The sequence below is a fragment of the Lissotriton vulgaris genome, chromosome 12, assembly GCF_964263255.1.
Source record: "Lissotriton vulgaris chromosome 12, aLisVul1.2, whole genome shotgun sequence".
NCBI lineage: Eukaryota > Metazoa > Chordata > Amphibia > Caudata > Salamandridae > Lissotriton > Lissotriton vulgaris.
In genome coordinates, this window is record NC_141700.1 from 532,691,560 (window position 1) to 532,713,157 (window position 21,598).

Sequence of the window (21,598 nt, forward strand, 5' to 3'; positions counted from 1 at the left end):
CCGGGTGCGCTAACGCGGCGTGTCATAAAACGCATTACGCGACAACGTAGGTCAAGAATATAGTCTAAATGTCTCCACCAACCAGCGTTCAGAACACAACCCCTTTCAGCAGTCCAAAAAGTTCTGTTAAATGACAACAGAGGGGACAGGCAACAAGAACCATCAGTCAAAGAGGGGAGGGCAAGTTCTTCTCTTCCGGGTCATGTTGGGGCGCTACCGGAACTGATCGAATTGGTAGTCTACAGTGTTTCTGGATGTTTCAGACTAAAGCTGGCGTCAGCATGAGACCACTACCATCTCGTAGCTCCGTCGTGGCCATTCCACGAGCAATCATGGCAGCCGCTCCCCACCAGAAGCCTGCGGGAGTCGGAGGCCCCCAAGACTTTTGTAGAATCTTCACGGCTGAGGGGACGCTTTTCGAGAATGGGACCCAAGCCCTAGCAGACAAGCGTCCGAGTTCCAAGGTGTCCCAGGGCCATTTTAGTGGACCAGGCCCAAAACCGAAGAGCCGGCCGCCATTTTGAGAGTCCTGTGGCAGCCGCCTATCGCTGCACCGCAAGAGCGGGCGCATCTCAACTACATGGTGAGCGAGACGCTGTAGTCGCAAGAGCGGGCGGAAAACAGCTGAATGGCGGAAGAGGCACAGTGTAGCAAAAGCGGGCGGAATGGCAACTAAAACGATAAAGGGGCGCCTCACTACAGCTTGTCTTCAGGTCAAACGGATTGTGGGACAAGGTCCAGAATTGAAGAGTCATCAAAAGGCAAAAAGTACCGCCGGACCCCGGGAGCCGGCCGCCTATGTCGGGGGCGATCTCAGGCTACACCAGTGCTATAAGACTTGGGGAGGGTGTCGGAGCCAAGCGTCTTCTCCGAGTCCATGGCCATCACAGCGCCCCTCAGGGGCCTCCGTCAAGCTGTTTAGGAAGGTAACATATCACATTGTTTTCTAATGCAGTCAGGTCCACAAACGACACTCACTTACTTTGAGAATAGTGAAGCTGCAGTAGGTGGAAATAAGCTTCAGACAGTGTTACAAGCGCTGCTCAGAACTCTTAACTATGGCACCCAACATCTAGAACTTATGCTATTTGAGAATGGTAGTGACATCGAAGCATCTCAGGGACCAAAACCATTAACGTACTTTCACGTATGAAAATCTTACTTGGGGAGGGGGCAGGAGCGAAGCGCCCCCTCCCAGTCAGCGCCACCACACCGTATGTTGAAAATCTGAAGCCATCGTTCTACAAAGTCAACCAAACTTGGATTGAAAAATCTAGAAAAATGTACAAACTGAAAACCAGTTTTGGTCTGCATAGCATCAGTAACAACGCTTGAGTCAGCTTTGTGTCAAGCCGCCATTTTGATTCAACAAAGCACAGGCATTGAAAAAGGCTGAAATTCAGAACTCTAAACTATGGCACCCAACATCCAGGAGCTTGCTATCTGGATCTTGGAGCCTTGTGCTGTTTTCGATCTATTCACACATCGGTCCACTACTGACATCATCTTATAAACCAACGTTATGTAAATAGTTTTTTAATAAAATGTTTTACCCTGTTTCTTTGCTGGTGTGTTGTCTATATTTTTAATATTTGCATAGGGTTTGTCATTATTTTGTGCGGGATGGGTGATGGAGCCGAGCTGTCTTGCAGCCCTCATGGTGTGGAGCTCAGTTCATCTCACTATTTTCGTATTTCTCAAGAAGGGTTGTTCCTAATATTTCTATTTTAGCGAGGTCAAAAAGAGATCCAATTAGTGGCCTACTGATTTTGCTCGATTACTTTTATTTTTTTACACGATTTTTCACTATCTGCAAAGACTAAACAGAGTATTGCGACTTTGTGCTTGTTTGTAAATAGAGAATGATCCAAAGAGAACCAATTCTAAAACAGTAAATGCTTGGACAACAATCAATCAAATGGAGAGACAAGGAGGTACGACGGATTACAACGGGGGTAAAGGCCTGCGTTAACTACCCTTCTGTATCTGCAAAGAGAGAGTACTACTAAGGCAAAAGAGGGGAGGGGGGGGGGCAGCGTTCAAAGCACATCAGCGTGCATAAATACGAAAATGTTTTTATCTATCACGTACTTGACATTTTAAAGCTTTTCATATTTGCTATTAAAAAACCAATTAAATTCACAGAAAAAACCATAGGTTATAGTGGATATATAGTTAGGAATTTGCATTTACAAAACCTTGAAAATTCAATGAAAAAACCATAGGTTATAGGCCATATATAGTTAGGAATTAGCATTCACAAAACCTTATTTTACTCGCATAAAACCATTGAAATTCCATATATAGTTAGCTAACTATAAGCGCTAACTATATATCGCGCACCCGCAATCCACTGCTGATGATGTCACATATTACATCATTCATGACATGGTCAGTGACATCACTGATGACATCACTGATGACATCTCAAATGACATCACTGATGACAACTCAAATGATATCAATGATGACATCTCAAATGACATCACTGATGACATCACTGATGACAACTCAAATGACATCACTGATGACATCTCATTTGTCATCACTGATCACATCACTCATGTGATAATACAATGAACCTCTTCAGACTCTAATATAACCTTACATACACTCAGTATAAACAGACACTCACAGACTGTCACTCATCCATGGAGTTACTTACACACCTAGTCAGTCATGCAAAGAATCAATCACACCTCCATTTCCTCAACTATACAGTTATACACATCTTACTTACTCAAACATATAATAACACATATTTACTCTCTTATATAATCCCTGATACAAGCTCACAGTGATCGATACAGCCACTCACACATTCACTGGCTCTTATGTTCAGTTATTTATATATGTCAACTCTCACATGTATTGTGTTTTACATACGTACTTACTTGCACATGTAGCAATGAGAAATCCATTCACTCACCAACACACCCATGCACAGTCAACCGCCCATATAGCTGTTTCCACATGCACTCTTGAACTCATACTCCTAGTGAATCAACTGCTTACACATCTATGCACAGAGTCACGCACCTCCCAGCCACCCACACACACACTCAGCCTCCCATTCAAATACTTGGGCAACCAATCAATAACCCATATGGCCACTCTTATAGCTACTGATCAACACATGCAGCAGCTTACACAACAACAAACATACTGATGCACAAATTAAGACAGTTTAGTCACTAACCCATGCACTCAGTGAGACACATTTAATCACTGTTTCATACAGTCAGTCATGCACCTACTAAATTCTTCATCCAGACATTTATACATCCACTCATTCTTCAATATGTAAGACATATTTCAACTTTACAGAAACATACAGTCACTGGATGTTGTCATCAGTGATGTCATCAGTGATGTCATTTGAGATGTCATCAGTGATGTCATCAGTGATGTCACTGACCATGTCATGAATGATGTAATATGTGACATCATCAGCAGTGGATTGCGGGTGCGCGATATATAGTTAGCGCTTATAGTTAGCTAACTATATATGGAATTTCAATGGTTTTATGCGAGTAAAATAAGGTTTTGTAAATGCTAATTCCTAACTATATATGGCCCATAACCTATGGTTTTTTCATTGAATTTTCAAGGTTTTGTAAATGCAAATTCCTAACTATATATCCACTATAACCTATGGTTTTTTCTGTGAATATATATATATATATATATACATATATATATATATATATATATATATATATATATATATATATGTATGTATAAATATATATAAATATTTATATATATATATATATATATATATATATGGATCCATTCCTGGTTTGGTTTAGAAAGAACAGGCACCGACTCCGTGGATGGAAATTAAAGGTTTTTAATCCAAAATAACAACCAGTCGCGTTTCGGCGGACAAGTCCGCCTTCTTCACTTCATCTGTTATCACCATGATAATGAGCATTTTTATTCTAGTGCAGAGTAACTCGTTAAGGATCATATGAGTGACTCAGGTAACATGTGACATACTATAGACAAGGAAAAGTTGGTGTCCAGTGGAAAAGTGCAGGTCATGCTAAAGAATAATAAAGGCATGTAAATAAGTATTTACATTAAGAATTGTAAAAAGTTAAAGTTGCTGCACACGAGTTCACAATTATCTAGGCTTGACCCTTAAAAGTGGTATCTTTGTACATGTTTATGTTGGCCCCTTGTAGCAGGGATGTAGGACATGCTTCTAGGCGCAGTGACGGACATAGAAGAGTGATTTGGCTGTATGATAACGGGCCTGCGCACGTGGTTTCTGTAAGGCCAGAATGACAGGTTAATCATTACGTGTGTTTATGCTGTTCGGGTTTGTTCTCTCTGCTATGATTAATGTGATGTCATCCCCCTTGTAAGCGTAACATTTTAGTAGTTTTAGTTACCATATCCCCACAGCCGGCGCGGCTTTAATAAGCAGCTAAGTCCGGGTATTAGTCATGTAGAACATGCTGGGTAGCGAGTGTGTTTAATTTTGTTGTGAGGGGAGTAGGCGCGCTGCGTAACTACCGAGCGGGAACCAAGGACTATGTTTACGGGTCCGGATTTACTTTGATTAATGGAGCGAATCTCCCCCGGTTGATGGCCTTAGTTTTACGTGTTGTGCGTTTTGCTGGAGCGATGGCCCCTGGATTTATGAAAAGCCAGTAAATTTGCTATCGAGGTGTATCTCAGCATTTTAAATTGTTAGCTCAGTTGACAAAGAGGTTGAAGTTAGAAAAAACTGGGATCTTGCCCCTGTGGGCGACCGAGGAGTTTGTTGTGGTGATTGCTAACTGTTGTTTCAGATCTAAACCTCTGTGTATACATGTTGAGTTATATGTGGATGTACAATGCCGGTTAGTTTGGCGCTGGTACCCTCTAGGTTTTGTGTTGTTTGGGGTGAAAAACTGGAGCCACATTTCGCGGGTGTGTGTTGCCAAGTCTGTGTGGATGGTCTAATTATTTGACCTGGATCCTTTGCTAGTGAGTGTGTGAGTGGTTGCTATTTACAAAGTTACGTGCTCTAAGTGGATTTAAAAATAAGATGGTAAAACTGGATGTTTTCAAGAGAATGGGTTGTTTGGTCTGAGAAGGGAAGCAATTGAGGCGATTCGTTAGAGTGCAGTATCATAGATGTACAGAGAGGGCCATGGTAAAAAAAAATAAGAGACGGGTACCTCCTCCTAGTGCCTAATTTAGCCACGGGGACCTCATTCCCCAAGGCCGATGTGAATAATAAAAGGGGGGGCACGCAGCCCCTTTCTCCAAGCACAAAGGGCCCTGGGGACCCCATCGTCCAGGTCTAAGAATTTAAATGAAAGGCCATAAAAAGGCCCCAGGTACCCCAAGCCCTGGGGCCATCATAGTGACTGTGTCCCAGGGAGCCCACCTCCACTAGACAGAAGTTTCCTTGCCCACACTAGCGCGAACAGGGAAACATATGTTACTTCCGTCTGGTGAGAGCATTTTTATCTCTCCTGCCAGACATGAGCAAACTTGCAATTCTGTTCCCACAAGGGGGAAGATTTAAAACTGCTCCGGCCGTCTAGGAGCAGACTTTACTTCTGTTACCCTGCCCACAGAAATTCACCAGTTATAGTTATATCAAGTAACTATGACTCATGCCCTACAGTAACTAAAACTTGCACCCTCACCATGCACAGCTAATTAACCCACATATTACATCACTTGTGACATCTTCTATGACATCATTGAAAATATTGCTGTAGCATTTTCAATGAAATTATTGATGAAAAACTGTGCAGGTGTACCAGTATTGGCAAATCTGGGAATGCGCCAAAATCCATTGTTGAATGCATAGGAACACCCACCCTCCACCCATGGAACGCCTCCCTGGGGCAGAGTAACGCAATGCATCGATTTATGCTGTGTTGTTTTACTCTAGAGTTATGAAGCCACGCAAGGTGGTCTTGCGTTGCTTGATAAATAAAACTTAAGGGTCCTGTTGCTCTTGTGCCCACTGTGTGGAGCAAGGGTGATGCAACTCTTTGATAAATATGCCCCTAAATCTTTTTTTTGTTGATGTGCCCGGTCTGTGATGGCAGTGGGCAGTTTCTTTTGGCCTCTCAGACACACAAAACAAATAGGCCTTTTTGTTTGTCCAAATCATTTTTTTTCTTTTTTTAACGGATATTCCATTGATTTTCACCACAGCAGGTAAACTGTGAAAGGAGTGGGGAGTAAATTCCTTCTGCAAACTGCAACATATAAGCCAGTGGCGTGAGGGAGCCTGAAGTCCTTGTAGATGTTTATTGAGTTTGCTTCTGCCCTGATACTATTTGAAAACAAACAAGGCAAAATGTGACATTGGCAAAACAATTTACACATACATTTGATGTAAAAACCAAGAGATTCTGAAGACCTGTCATCATACGGACAATTTGGCATGATGGCGCACCACTTACCCCTTTTGGGAAATGCAAATAAAAAGTGTAGTGTGCACAATCTTAATCTGGTTAGGTAAAATCTATGTTGTACATTGGTAATAAAAATAAGATATGGTTGTAAACCCCTGCCTACAGGACCCTCAAGGTAAGAGATAACTGATTTCTTTGAATCAGATGCCTCTTCTCTGCGGACGGCCCGTATGTTTAGAAAACTCTTTTTTAATTCCACCTTACTAATAAGGTAAAATCAATTACGTTTAAATTGCAATCTTCTAGAAGACTAGCAATTTAATTTAGCCAGGGAATTTTTTTACAACCGTCTTGGGACATGCAATCTAAAATTATATCCCTCGTAAAATGAGTTTCATCCCTAACCCAGATACGATGCCACAATTTTATTGCAGCCACACAATTAGATCGTTTATATACGGAGTTCCTGTTTCCCTGTGCAAAATAATCGACGATGTGGCACCAGGGACAGCTAGCAAGCATCATAGGAAGTTATTTTCAATGATCTGTAGTGGAGAAGTCTCGGTCTGACCCCATAGAGCCCCCCCATAACAACACCCTGTAATACACTTTACTCCGTACAATTTAAGAATCTCCCGGACAGGTTTATTCCAAATCTTTTGGGAGAATCTAAAAATAGCCTCCATGATTTTCACAAATTTCAACTTACTCAGGGTAATATGCTTATTCCAATTCCCCTTACTATTAAAAAGAATCCCTAGGTAAGAAAATGTAAAAGTTCTCTCTATCCGCGTCCCATTGATAAAATGTTGTTTGGTTTTGATATTCCCTATACCACAGGACATAACAAATGTCTTACTCAAGTTGATTTTCAAGTATTTCTCCGTCATAAAACTATTAAAATTGTCCCTTAGGGTCTGTAGGCCGTTTGCTGTCCTCAAAATCAGTACTGCAGCATCAACATACAATAGTAGGGGTGTTGCCCGTTTACCAACCATTGGAACATCTACCCCACTGTTCTGTAATAAGGTATCAACACCATTTATGTAAAGTGAAAACAGTAGGGGGGCAAGGGTACAGCCCTGTCTTACACCACGGGTAATTTTAAAGTGCTTCGTGCATTCCCCATGTACTCCATATCGTATCCTTGCGGATAACTGGGAATAGATGTGTGATAGGAAACTAACAATGTCTCCTCTTAGCGTCTAGCATAACTTTGAGTGGTTCACCAAGTCGAAAGCGCTTGATAAATCCACAAAGCCAAGATGTAAAGATCTCTTCCTTGCGAGGGTGTATTTTCCTATTATTAGGTCCAAATTCAAACACTGCTCAATTGTGCCAACCCCGGTCTAAAGCCATACTGAGCCTTTGATAGAATGTTGTTATCATTTGATCACTTCTCTAATCTTGCCAACAATATTCGTCCCATGACTTTAGACGTTGAGTCGAGCAAGGATATTGGGTGATAACAACTAGCACTGCTTCTATCCCCCTTTTTAAAGATAGGGACTATCAAGCTCTCTGCCCATGTGACCGGTATCACCCCATCTGTTGTTGCATTGAAGAACCTAAACAAAACAGGTACCCAAAGATCCATGTCATGTTTAAATACGTCAATAGGGACGCCGTCAGGGCCTGCAGCCTTACCACTTGAACTATTTTTTAGGGCTATTCTGATTTCGTCTTTGGTAATACACCCTATATTTGTTTTATTTATGCTTAAGACGATTTTATCCTGGATATCTAATTACCCTGTTTGGATTAGTTAAAAATTGATTCAAAATGTGTTAGCCAGTCCTCAGGGGACAGTACTGTATCAATCTTTACTAAATTTGCCTCTTTAAAGAAAGGTTGATCCAGAGTTTTCCAGAAGAGAACCGAATCCTTAAGCTCAGCGGCTTTAATTAAACACTCCCATGCGTTTTCCCTAATCTCCATTTTTCTCTGCTTTAGGGGTTCGTTGTATGCTTTTCGTAGCGTACTAATCACCTCCCTATTACGTGGGATCAGTTTAAGTGCCGCTTTTAATTCTCTATTTAATCTAGAACAAAGGTTGTTAAACCATCTCAGTGAATTCAATATGGTTTTCTTACTTTTCCGTCATAAGTTATCTGAAATTACAGTAGAGATAGAATGAAAGGCCATGACAATATTGGTGCTGCTTGTCGAAGCGCCCAAACAGATACCAATATTATTATTGCATTTCTTATATAGCGCCAGAATCGACCCCCAAAGGGGTATCTCCGCGCTTGCCTTGGGAACCCGTCCTGGTTTTTCCCTGTGAGATAACCCCTATAGGGCATCCCCAAGGTGAAAGCCAGGCATCCCGCCGCCGGGGGGCCGTTGTGGAGATTAAGCAAGCTTAATGCCCAGAGTTGCATAGTGTGAACCCATGATTAGGTCAGGCACCGAAGCGAGAATTATCGAGTCCGTGGACATTTGAGCTCAACACCCTGCCGCGTCGGGAATCGAACCCTGGTCCCAGGTCTGACCTCTGCTTCAGGGTCTGCCTGCTCTAACCAGTGAGCCACACTTCTCCACCATCAATATGATCTCTTACTTTTAATAGGATTCTATTTGTGAACACTTCTGGGTCCACACCTGCCCATTTAATTGAGATCCCATTTTCCCCCTGTGTATTTATATCCACATTATGGATAGCTGCTTGAGGAAGGCTCCTGAGGGGAATTTTTAAAGTTATTACTACCGGGTGATGGTCACTCAAAAGGCTTGGGGAAATAAGACATTCTGATATTAAGGTCCTTAAATTTATTGCTGTAATAAAGTGATCGATACATGAGGATGACCTTGCTCCATCAAAGATAACGATATTATCACTATCTTCCCTTTGTCATGTGATAGCAGCATGCCTGTGATTGTTTTGCTTAGTGGCAAAAAGTAGCTTTGCCGACATGTAACCGAAGCCCTGGTTGCTGGGCACTGGCAAATAGCATAAAAGCATTTCCTGGTGGAACGTGTACAATATTACTATTAGTTGTACTTCATCACTGGCTTTGTTTTGTTGCTGTGCTAAGTCTGTGCTGTATAGGTGTGGCAGGGTATACTCAGACATGAGTCCCTTTCTCACTGCTCCATCAGGATTCAAGCAAGCTGGGCCGAAGAGGCTGAAATGCCAGAAACCGGTCCCCGGTAGCTTGTCTCCTTTCTGGTAAAGAATTGGCTTGGTAGTTTAGTCTGCCCTGTTCCCATGATGCACTGGGCCAGGGACAGACTGATTTGCATATAGCCAGGTTCTGAGCTGGGATGGGGCAGTGAGATAAATAACGGTGATGGATCAAGCCCTGATCTTTGGACTGGGTAAGAGTGGTCTGCTCAATTCAGACACTCTGTTCATCACCACCCCCCTTTTGTAAATCGATTTTGGCCACTATAGGTGTGGCAGGGTATACTCAGACATGAGTCCCTTTCTCACTGCTCCATCAGGATTCAAGCAAGCCGGGCCGAAGAGGCTGAAATGCCAGAAACCGGTCCCCGGTAGCTTGTCTCCTTTCTGGTAAAGAATTGGCTTGGTAGTTTAGTCTGCCCTGTTCCCATGATGCACTGGGCCAGGGACAGACTGATTTGCATATAGCCAGGTTCTGAGCTGGGATGGGGCAGTGAGATAAATAACGGTGATGGATCAAGCCCTGATCTTTGGACTGGGTAAGAGTGGTCTGCTCAATTCAGACACTCTGTTCATCACCACCCCCCTTTTGTAAATCGATTTTGGCCACTATAGGTGTGGCAGGGTATACTCAGACATGAGTCCCTTTCTCACTGCTCCATCAGGATTCAAGCAAGCCGGGCCGAAGAGGCTGAAATGCCAGAAACCGGTCCCCGGTAGCTTGTCTCCTTTCTGGTAAAGAATTGGCTTGGTAGTTTAGTCTGCCCTGTTCCCATGATGCACTGGGCCAGGGACAGACTGATTTGCATATAGCCAGGTTCTGAGCTGGGATGGGGCAGTGAGATAAATAACGGTGATGGATCAAGCCCTGATCTTTGGACTGGGTAAGAGTGGTCTGCTCAATTCAGACACTCTGTTCATCACCACCCCCCTTTTGTAAATCGATTTTGGCCACTATAGGTGTGGCAGGGTATACTCAGACATGAGTCCCTTTCTCACTGCTCCATCAGGATTCAAGCAAGCCGGGCCGAAGAGGCTGAAATGCCAGAAACCGGTCCCCGGTAGCTTGTCTCCTTTCTGGTAAAGAATTGGCTTGGTAGTTTAGTCTGCCCTGTTCCCATGATGCACTGGGCCAGGGACAGACTGATTTGCATATAGCCAGGTTCTGAGCTGGGATGGGGCAGTGAGATAAATAACGGTGATGGATCAAGCCCTGATCTTTGGACTGGGTAAGAGTGGTCTGCTCAATTCAGACACTCTGTTCATCACCACCCCCCTTTTGTAAATCGATTTTGGCCACTATAGGTGTGGCAGGGTATACTCAGACATGAGTCCCTTTCTCACTGCTCCATCAGGATTCAAGCAAGCCGGGCCGAAGAGGCTGAAATGCCAGAAACCGGTCCCCGGTAGCTTGTCTCCTTTCTGGTAAAGAATTGGCTTGGTAGTTTAGTCTGCCCTGTTCCCATGATGCACTGGGCCAGGGACAGACTGATTTGCATATAGCCAGGTTCTGAGCTGGGATGGGGCAGTGAGATAAATAACGGTGATGGATCAAGCCCTGATCTTTGGACTGGGTAAGAGTGGTCTGCTCAATTCAGACACTCTGTTCATCACCACCCCCCTTTTGTAAATTGCTCTAACCAGTGAGCCACACTTCTCCACCATCAATATGATCTCTTACTTTTAATAGGATTCTATTTGTGAACACTTCTGGGTCCACACCTGCCCATTTAATTGAGATCCCATTTTCCCCCTGTGTATTTATATCCACATTATGGATAGCTGCTTGAGGAAGGCTCCTGAGGGGAATTTTTAAAGTTATTACTACCGGGTGATGGTCACTCAAAAGGCTTGGGGAAATAAGACATTCTGATATTAAGGTCCTTAAATTTATTGCTGTAATAAAGTGATCGATACATGAGGATGACCTTGCTCCATCAAAGATAACGATATTATCACTATCTTCCCTTTGTCATGTGATAGCAGCATGCCTGTGATTGTTTTGCTTAGTGGCAAAAAGTAGCTTTGCCGACATGTAACCGAAGCCCTGGTTGCTGGGCACTGGCAAATAGCATAAAAGCATTTCCTGGTGGAACGTGTACAATATTACTATTAGTTGTACTTCATCACTGGCTTTGTTTTGTTGCTGTGCTAAGTCTGTGTTGTGTATCAGGTAATTTTGGGTTCGTCCTCATACTTCTATGTGCAACAATTACTAGCTGTGCCACAGTTATTAAATTTCAATAATTTATTTTCCTAAGCTGGCATTTGAGTGACACATTTATAATAAATATAGCAACTTAAGCTGACAAAGCGCACACACATCGCTATGAAACCAAAATAAATGACAGCACCTAACAAGTTAGTGCATTTAATTTAGCAATATTGAAGTGAGTATTTTTATTGATTTTTTATGTGTTTTATGTGGTAGAGAAGAGACTATCCAAATACATTACTCATAGTCTTTCACACATTCAATATTATTCCATTATTACTGGAATTAAAACAGACAAAAAGATAAATAGCAAAAAAAGTAAAAATATTCAAATTTTACATTCTATTATGCTAAGAATAGCAGGCCCTGTATTTGATAACAGTGTCTTTGCCCATTTTGACCGTTAACCCATGGCCCTTGTAAAAGCTTATTAGTTTTCAAAATAATGGCACATATGGGACCACCATTTATTCATCGCATGGAGTGATGAATTTACCCACTCCATTCCTTTACACAGTTTAGAGAGAAATCTAGCAGTAAATACAATAGATGCAATCTGATGTGGAATATTAAGTTCAGTGTCCACCATAATTATACTCTACAATTCCACCTAAAGGTTGAGCCTAAGAGTCAGATGTCGTACCACGGCTGTCCAGAATTTGCAAGGATGAGATCATTAAGCAAGCATAGGCACATTGGGGCAGATTTGTGACATAAAAATGCGGCAAATTTACAACGTGACGCATCTAGGGAGATGCGTCATGTTGTAAAGCGCTATGTCACATTGTACCTGAGTCAGGTATAATTTATGCAGGGTGGACGTTCCCATGCAGGAAAAGGGACGCAGTGAAATCTACAAGATTTCACTGCGTCACTTCCAAGACGCTACTGCATAAAAACCTTACACCTGCTTCAACCAGGTATAAGGAGTGATGCGTTGTAGTGGGTATAGGCCTCAAAATGCATTGCTGGGGTTGCGTCGGGCTTGCTACACGACTCCAGCACTGCGTGACTTTTGCCCCAACAGATACGTCAGAATTTCTAACGCATCTGTCAATCCTTGTGCCATGGTGAACAGTATTGTAAATACGGCGCATCCATGGTGGCACAGATGTGTCACTTTCTTGTAAATCTGCCCCATTGTTTGCATTTTCTAACCCGCTTCTATAGCATCTGGATTCTATTGCGATGTTACATTTTAATGTTATGTTATGTTAAAAAATATTTATTAAGTGCACTGCCACCGATTGGTTTCCTGGCGCTGAGAAAAACAGAGAGCGACACCTGGGGACGTGAAAAGATGGGATTTTAGTGAAGAGCCATGTTTTTAAAGCTTTCCTGAATGACATGAGGTCCGAACAGGCCCTAATCTCAAGGGGGAAGGTGTTCCATAGGCGAGGTGCAAGAACAGCAAATCTGCAGCCACCAGAACGTTTGCGATTGAAAGTGGGTGTCTGGAGGAGAAATTGGTGAGCAGAACGCAGATTACGGGAGGGGGTGTGCCTGATGATGAGATTGTCAATGAATCCGGGACTTTTACAGTGGAGAGATTTAAAAATCATGCAGCCAGTTTTAAAGGAACAGCGTTGGGCCATAGGTAGCCAGTGCAGGTCCCTAAGCAGAGGAGATGCAGAGTGCCATATAGGTTGAGCAGTAATGAGCCTGGCCGCAAAGTTTTGGACCATCTGGAGGCGCTTCAATAAATATAGCGGTAGGCCTAGATATATGGAGTTTGCATAATCCAGGTGGGACAGTACCGTGGTGATCACCACCTGGATAATGGCCTCTGGAGTGAAGAAGCGACGTACCTTTCGAATTTTTCTCAGCTGGAAAAAACACTTGGAGACCACTTGACCCACTTGAGTTTTTAACGAGAGGTCACTGTTCAAGGTCACTCCAAGTGTCTGTGCTGAGGAAGTAGGAGTAGGGGCTTGGCCCATGTCTGATGGCCAGTAGTGGATGCCCCAATATTTTGCATTGTCACCTGTAAGCACCAGCTCGGTTTTTCCCGGATTTTATTTTAGATGGTTTTGGTTCATCCACGTTTGGATGAACCTCATGGTGGTCTGGAAATGAGAGATGGAAAGGGTGGAGTTGTCCTCGGTAAAGAGCAATTGCGGGTCATCTGGGTAATTAAACACAGATACCTGCATTTCTCTTAGGGCCTTGATTAGAGGGAGAATGTAAATGTTGAACAGGTGGGGTGACAGTGATAAGCCCTGAGGGACTCAACAGGTGATGGGCTGTTTAGGGTCGGCCAGGGTGCCAGGGTGGTCCGACTGGGAACGGTTCTCCAAAAAGGACCGCAGCCATTCAGCAGCACGGCCCCCAATGCCAACCTGATTGACACGGTCAATCAAAATATCATGGTTGACCGTGTCAAACGCGGCCGACAGATCCAGTAGCACCAGGGCCTGAGGAGAGTGTCTATCAGCACAGTCATGGAGAGAGTCCAGAACCGCGACTACCACTGCCTCAGTTGAATGGGCGGGGCGGAAACCTGCTTGGTGGGAATCGAGGCCATTTGTGCCCTCCAAAAAGTTGGACAGGTGTTTCGCAACGTGGGCTTCCAAAACTTTTGCAAAAAAAGGGAGCAAAGAGATTGGGCGATAGTTTGCCATGCAGGAGGGGTCTGCCCCGGGTTTCTTCAAGAGTGGGGTAACTGTTGCTTCCTTAAATGCGAGCGGTACTAGACCAGCTGTTAAAGAGTCATTCTACTACACACATCAGGTGTGCAGTAGACCATGTGAACACTCTTTTTTCAATAACATTTAATAGGACAAATCAATTTCCGAACCAATTCACTAAAAAATGCATTTCATATGCATACCATATCATATTTCTAGCCCTTCCCCAAACCCAACGTTTTAACCTGCCCTCAGTTCTCTTTGAGGGTGTTTCTTCTCTAGTCTCTTAATAGTTGCCCCTTTTACTGTATCTTCATTTTAGTACTTTAGATCCAAGACTCTCAGCCTGTGTGGTCTAGTAGAATCACTTCTATTCCCAAGAGGTGGTCAATCAGTGGTTGTCACATGTGCTTGAGTCTTTTATGCTGATAATTTATATTGTACGTTACTTTTTCATTTGAATCATGTTCCAGACCTGTGTTTACCATATTAGATCTATTTTTTCCAGTCCCTAGTAATTAATGGCTGGGTAGCTGTAACGAGATGCCCCATCAATATTCAGTTATCCTTCGACATACCCTTCACCCTTTGATCTCTCAGTTCCAACAGTATCACACTGCTGTGTCCCATATAGGGTATCCAACTATTTGCTTTTTTCAATAAGTACCTCTTGCTACAGATTCGCCTAGTTCGCACATGTCCACCAATCTGTAACTCAGTTCTCCTCCCCATCCACACATGTAACACAAGTGTTTAGAGTTTGGGACAATTGCTTACAGCCTCTGCAGGGTAAGATGCCCGTTATACATGATTATATATCATTTTTCTTTGTGGGTTGCATTCTTATAGCAGCAAGCTATGCCCTCAAACACCTTTTCCCATTCCTTCCCAGTTATTTCTCTTCCAAAGGTTTCCTACAATGCTTTGGTACCCTCATTTCTTCTTTTTATCTTTCTTTAAAAGTGTATATATGTTCAATATAACTCCCTTTGATTCTTACCATGTAAGTATATTTCTCACATTCCATGAAATCTCTAGTTGATCTTTACATGCTCCGCTCATGACTGTAGGGTGTGGTGACCAATGTCTCATCTGTGCGTATGTAAACCTGCCCTGTTCCGTAACTTTAAATTCAGCCTTGCATGCATGTGAACATTGTTAACACAGCTTGATCTTTATAGGTAATGAGAATTCAAAAAAGACATAGAAAAGTAGGTTTAAAGGACCTAACTTCTTCTCACACTGATCATTGTTTTATGGAGGTGTTGAGATCATGCATATTCCAGCACATTAGACTTCATATCTCCATTATTCCATTGAGTTACCACTCAACACAGTTGCAGGCTGAATCCAATGACGTCCTTTCAAAGCTGGATACCAGTTAGACAATGTCCTGCTGAAGCCGTTGGTTTGGCACGAAAGGTTCTTAGAGGGAGAAAATAAAATTTCAAGGCTGCAGTAGAGTGGCTACTGTTCTGATGAGCTGCGGGTTGTTGGTTTGACTAGCCAGGGCATGGGGGTGACAGCTGGTTGCTCACTGACAAAATGTTTCCAAGGGGCAACCTTTCCAGTTTTTCAGTACATTCTCTTTCCCTTACTGTAGTCTATCCCACAGTGCATAAGTCTCAGCCCAATCCAAGGTGGTGCAGCTTTCTGCCCTTCTGCCAGCCAAGGGTGTGTTTAGGAAAGTGAACAGTCCCCCCTCTTCCTCAGCTACAGCAATTTAATTCTGGGATCAGCTTCCCCTCCCACTGGGCTGGTGCCAAGTAGCATCAGACCCCATTTGGGAATCAGATAGCTAAAAAAGTACCCCATATTTGTAAACCTGGTCAGTTTAGACTTTTGTATATGTGTTTTCAAACAATATGGGCAACTGCATGCATTTGTGCTTGCTGCAGGCAATGTTTGTGTTAATACCAGAGTAAATCTGGCACACTAGACCATAAACAGGCCCACAAACAGCCAAATACCCGGTCCTCACACTGACCTGTCAGACAAGCCCTTCTGACACTTTCTAATTGCCCTAAAGGCCAGTCCAACGCTGGTGCCAAACTGGCCACAAAGAGCCTAGGGATAAATGACTCCTTTTCCGTAGTTCTCCCTGTACACTTGCTGTGAATGAACACCTAAAATTTTCCGTTTCCAGTTAATGAAGTTCCTGAACTATTCCTATCAGCCCACCCTGACCTAAGTCACACACAGACCCTAGTCTTCCTGCCAAAAGGCCCATGCCACTGTTTCTGCTCTGGAAGCAGTTTCCACACATACTTAAGAAAAAGCACTGACAGGGGCCAGCTGATGGCTGGGTACTGCTAATTGGCCCACTGGATGTTCAGGCAGACAAATACAAACTTTTTTTAAAGCCGCTTTCCCTAAATATTTATTAAAAATTGGACTCCAGTCCTGAATTAGATTTTTTTTATAAACATGAAAACTTGTGTTTGCAATAATCTGTTACTTTGTCCCACACCAAAGAGAGCAGATTTATGACTCCTTTCTGAACTTAAATGTTCATCCAAGAACTGATACTTCTCTTTTACAGTGTAAATAGCTTTTGTGGGCTAATCACTAGTGATACTTGTCAACACTAATTTTTTGGACGTACCACTGTTAAATACAAGGAACCATGTGAGCTGCAAGGCCCACTTGGGAATGGCTTATTAATATTTAAAAGTAGGTTTCTTTCCTTTCAAAGTTTTACTTTGTAAGGGTTGCTTGCAGGTTTAAAAGCCTCATGAGTTAGGCTATACAACTAAGCTTGATGCCATGTCTCCTTTGACAGTCTAATGGATTGTACAGTATTTTCTGCAGTACACAGGTGACATTTAACCGTTCCATGTCATTTGCGTATTTTTCTACAACAGATACTATGGCCTTACTGGAAAGCTGCGTATGCCAATTAGGAGTTATCCAATTATATCACGTTAGTCATCAGAGCACATACCCTATGGACCGGATAGCAGTGGCTCAGTGTGCAGAATTAAAAAAAAAACACCAATACCAGTCCACAGAAAATATTGATGACCACGCAGAAAGAGGCACTTTCCCACACATATAATGCATAATTTTGTGAGAATCGTAAACCTACCTTAGGTTTGTTGACTGTAGCGTAAACTGTTTGTACATCATTCTTAGCTTTGGGATCTGCAATAAAAGAAATGAAAGAGAATGTGAGAAAGAAATGTGCCAAAACATATAATAGTTTTTTTAAGCATTGTGAAATAATTTTTAATTCAAGTCTGATATTGTTGAAACAATTTTAGTCAAAAGGTGTTGAAATTGCACTTAATTGTTTTTATACAGTAGGTATTCATCACACAGTTTACTACTGACACAGTCAAATGAAAGTTTGCCTTAAAAGATTGAGTAAATTAAATTACAAAAATGATAGAAACATCGACAGTCAGGTGCTGAGTTCTCAGTCTAAAAGGCTGTGGACCCATATGTGTGCATTCTCCTACCAGGGGCGGCTCTAGGCTCATGGCAGCCCTGGGCAGGGAGCGTAGGTAGGGGGCCCCGGAAGAGGCGGTCCAGGCGGGGTGGAGCCCCCGGAGCTCAGGAAGGGGGTCAGGGTGTTTGGAGGTGGAACAGAGCCGGAGGCCGCCAAATCCCTGCCACTGGGGCCGCCATGCAAATATGTATCCATCCTCAGAGGATTATTATATTAAGGATATATATTGGCATGGCGGCCCCTGAGGTTTGGCAGCCCTGTGCAGGTGCACAGCTTGCGCATGCCTAAAGCTGGCCCTGCTTCTACACACCATCACCTTTACGTAAAATGTACATCTGTTACTTTCTCCTACATAGAGGAAACAGCAACCAGTTTCAATAAAAAAGTTAGCAAGAATGATAAAATAAGTGTTCTCCCTAATCCAAAGAGGAAGCCAGAATAGGGATAGGCTGTGAAGACCTTGATGGGTTTGGTGAAGGAGAAGGGCCAAACTAAAAATAGTTGTGGCTTCAGATGAAACACACAATAGACTAGGTATAGAAGGCACAGATCAAACTACTGAGGCTCTGGGTGTCACAGATCACATCAAAAGGTTGAACTAGTGCATGGATCAGGGATTACAAATATAATCAGAAATAAACAGAAACCAGGAATCCAACAGCAAGGCCATGGAACAGTGACATAATGTCTTGCTGTGAGATGCGACAAAGCTCCACTCGGCCCAGATAGAATAACCCCCAAAGGGCAATTAGTTTCCCTAAAGGGCTTTTTTTCTAGCTTGGCCAGATTAGCATGACAATCCCAAGGGAAACGTGTGAGGAGTATGTATATGCCATGTTAATAACATTTATAAAATACTGATTTACCAAAGGTTTCATGCGCTACACCAGCTCCCAGGGCCGGACTGGGAACCCAAAGCAGCCCTGGGAATTTTGTTCGACCAGCCTCCCCCAGGCGTCTGGGAAGAGGAGTGCGCACATGTGCACTGCTACTTTTGTTGCCGGGGGCAGATATTGACGCACCACTGCAAAACTGGCCCCCAGTACAAACATGTAGGCCCTACCACCAAAAAAATGCCCCCCACCCTTACAGCCTCCCGGGAAAATCCTAACGCCTGTTATGGCCAGTCTAGCCTTGGTGTCTCTTGGAGGAAATGAAATACCTATACTTTATGCTATAAGTCATGATTCTAAAGAGTTTATACATATGCTTAAAGAAGTAATGGATTTGAAGTTCGCACGGTTAGAGTGACATTATTTGGTGTTAAACCGAAACAACTGCTGACACTCATCCTTTCTTCCTTACATTTGGGTACAATCAGTAGGTTCCCTGAGAAAGGGGAAATATCCTTTACAATGCAACTTTTACCATGCAGTGCCTTTACGACGCAACTTTTACAACGCAAACCATTACAACGCATTGCGCTGGGGGCGCTCTAGGATAGGGAATAGGTTTAATTTACTATCCAACACCTTCCCTACTATCCACGGGGACTGGAGTTGGAATAGTAAATTAAACTATTCACTATCCAGCACCCCAAAGCACTATGCGTTGTGAAGGCATGCGTTGTAAAAACCGTGTTGTAAAGGCATGCGTGGTAAAAGCATGCGTTGTAATGTCATACATCCCTGAGAAAGATCTGTGTATTCTGGTTGACCAAAGCGGTTGAAAGCATTATAGTTTATGCACACAAGCATTACCATAAGAGTCCAGAGCCCTGGGTAAGCTTTCTAAAGAGAACCGGGTCCAGTAGTTGAAGACTGTGCACAGAGCGCGTTATTGCCTGTATGTGACTGAATATGTTGCTGCTTGTCTCTGGTCATGTCACCTGGTTCTGCAATATGGATCCAAAATTAATCAGATGGGGCAAATCTATAAAATATATATGAGGCATTATGATGCAGGCTCCAGGACGTAAGTTATGCTTGGTGATAGTTCCATGTACATCCAGCCAAAGGTTTTTGCTATGTGCATTGCTGAAACAATCTTATGGGAATTTGGCAAGTGTTAAAAAATCACTCCCATTCACTGGAAAAAAAACTGAGTTAAGGTAACGTTATAGTTCCAAAGCAAAATCTAAAACCATGCCATTGATGATGTAATTTGAGATGTCATCAGTGATACTGTGTTTGAGAAAAGGAGCAGAGCATGGTGGAAACCTGCGTTATGGTTTGGCTAGCGCACCATGAATGGCGGTTTTCTGTGGGTTTTAAGTTTTCCTTCACAAACACACCATTACCATTGCATCAGTCTGGCAATTTTTAGATTTTGTGTTTCACAGTATTTATCTTTTTTGTGAATTTTGTTTAACTGTGTTTAGAGTATGTGCATTATGGTTTTTCCTTTGACTTTCACAAAATATTCTTCTAACCATTCTGGGGTAGATTTACAAGCCCCTTGCAACACTGTTGCATTTCTATTGCGTCACTTTTGTGATGCAGTGGCGGCATAATAAATGCAGCCAATTTGCAACGTGAGGCATCTAGGGAGATGCGCATCTTTGTAAAGCCCTGTGTCACATTATACCTGCGTCAGGTGTAATGTATGCAGGTTAGGCATTCCCATGCTGGAAAGCCTCGTAAAAGGGACGCAATTAAATCGACAAGATTTCACTGTGTCACTTCTAGGACGCCACTGCCTCACAACCTTACCCCTGCTTGAAGCAGGCATATGGTGTGATGCAGTACAATAATTATAGGCCTCAACATGCATTGCAGGAGTTGCATCGTGCTTGTAACACGACTCCAGCAATGCAGACTTTTGGGCCAATAGACGCGTCAGAGTGTCTGACACATCTGTCGATCCTTGCGCCATGGTGCGCCGTATTGTAAGTACGGCCCATCCATGGTGGTGCAAGGGTTTCAGAGGCGGGTGCAGGGAAACTGACGCATCTCTCCAAATGCGTCAGTTTCTTGTAAATCGGCCCCTCTGTGTTTTTCAAAGATTACCTGAAATAGCATTCCTTTTTAAAATAGATGCTTGGCCAAGGTGAATAGTTCAACTTTCAGTTATCTCTTACAAACCACATGAGTGTTGAAATTGAGTGGGTACACTCTTCTTCATTTGTTCCAAATCTTTAACTGCACTTCCCCATGTAACATACGTTTTTTTCTCCAAAACTCACCTGAGTTTCTATGTGGATTGCACTGACACAGTTTACCATTAAGCCTTTTTATTATAAATTGTTAATGTCATACCTGCAATCAAACCTCAAATTTAGCCTTTGAAGTCCCTTTCGCTTTAACTCTAATTTGTGCAGTGATTTCAGTCTGTTCTGTCTCCCGCGCTCAAAAGCTTCTTCTCTGGTTCGTAGATTACCAATGGGCTCACTACATCACTATTTTGAACAATCCAATGTAATTTATACAAAGGTGAAAATCGCTTGGGTTGAGATAGAGGTTTGAAGTGACCTGACCTTTTAACAGTTTTAACTAGAATAATAAAGCTGTAGCACCCTCATGTTATGAGAATACACTATAGAGGGAACAACAATGGATTAGCCTATACTTGTAACTGTAACTGACGTAATTTCTTATAATTGTAACTGATGTAATTTTTGTAACTATAACTGATGTTATTTTTGTAACCTGTAACTCACTGATCCTCATGTAAAGCGCTCTGATACCTCCGGGTCTAGCCAGCGCTATATAAAACTTTTATCAAATCAAATCAAAATCTATTGGAGGTGCACTGACATTTTGTGTCACATATATTTTCAAATGTAAAAGGATAATGCAACTTTTCCCTAACACTTCCGTGTTTAGGTCTTTCCGTGTATAGGTCTCGTCTACAGACAGCGGACCTATT

At 42.8% G+C, this 21,598-nt stretch overlaps 1 protein-coding gene across 7 annotated transcripts in view; it reads right to left on the minus strand.

Annotated features, from left to right (window-relative positions):
- LOC147677679 (SLAM family member 9-like) overlaps positions 1-21,598 on the minus strand; it is a 752,048-nt gene that overhangs the window by 263,206 nt on the left and 467,244 nt on the right. For all 7 annotated transcript variants that reach the window (XM_086945322.1, XM_086945327.1, XM_086945324.1 and 4 more), the window contains exon 5: positions 17,429-17,484. In XM_086945322.1, the coding sequence (XP_086801448.1) occupies positions 17,429-17,484 (56 nt within the window). The remainder of the gene's footprint in view (positions 1-17,428; positions 17,485-21,598) is intronic.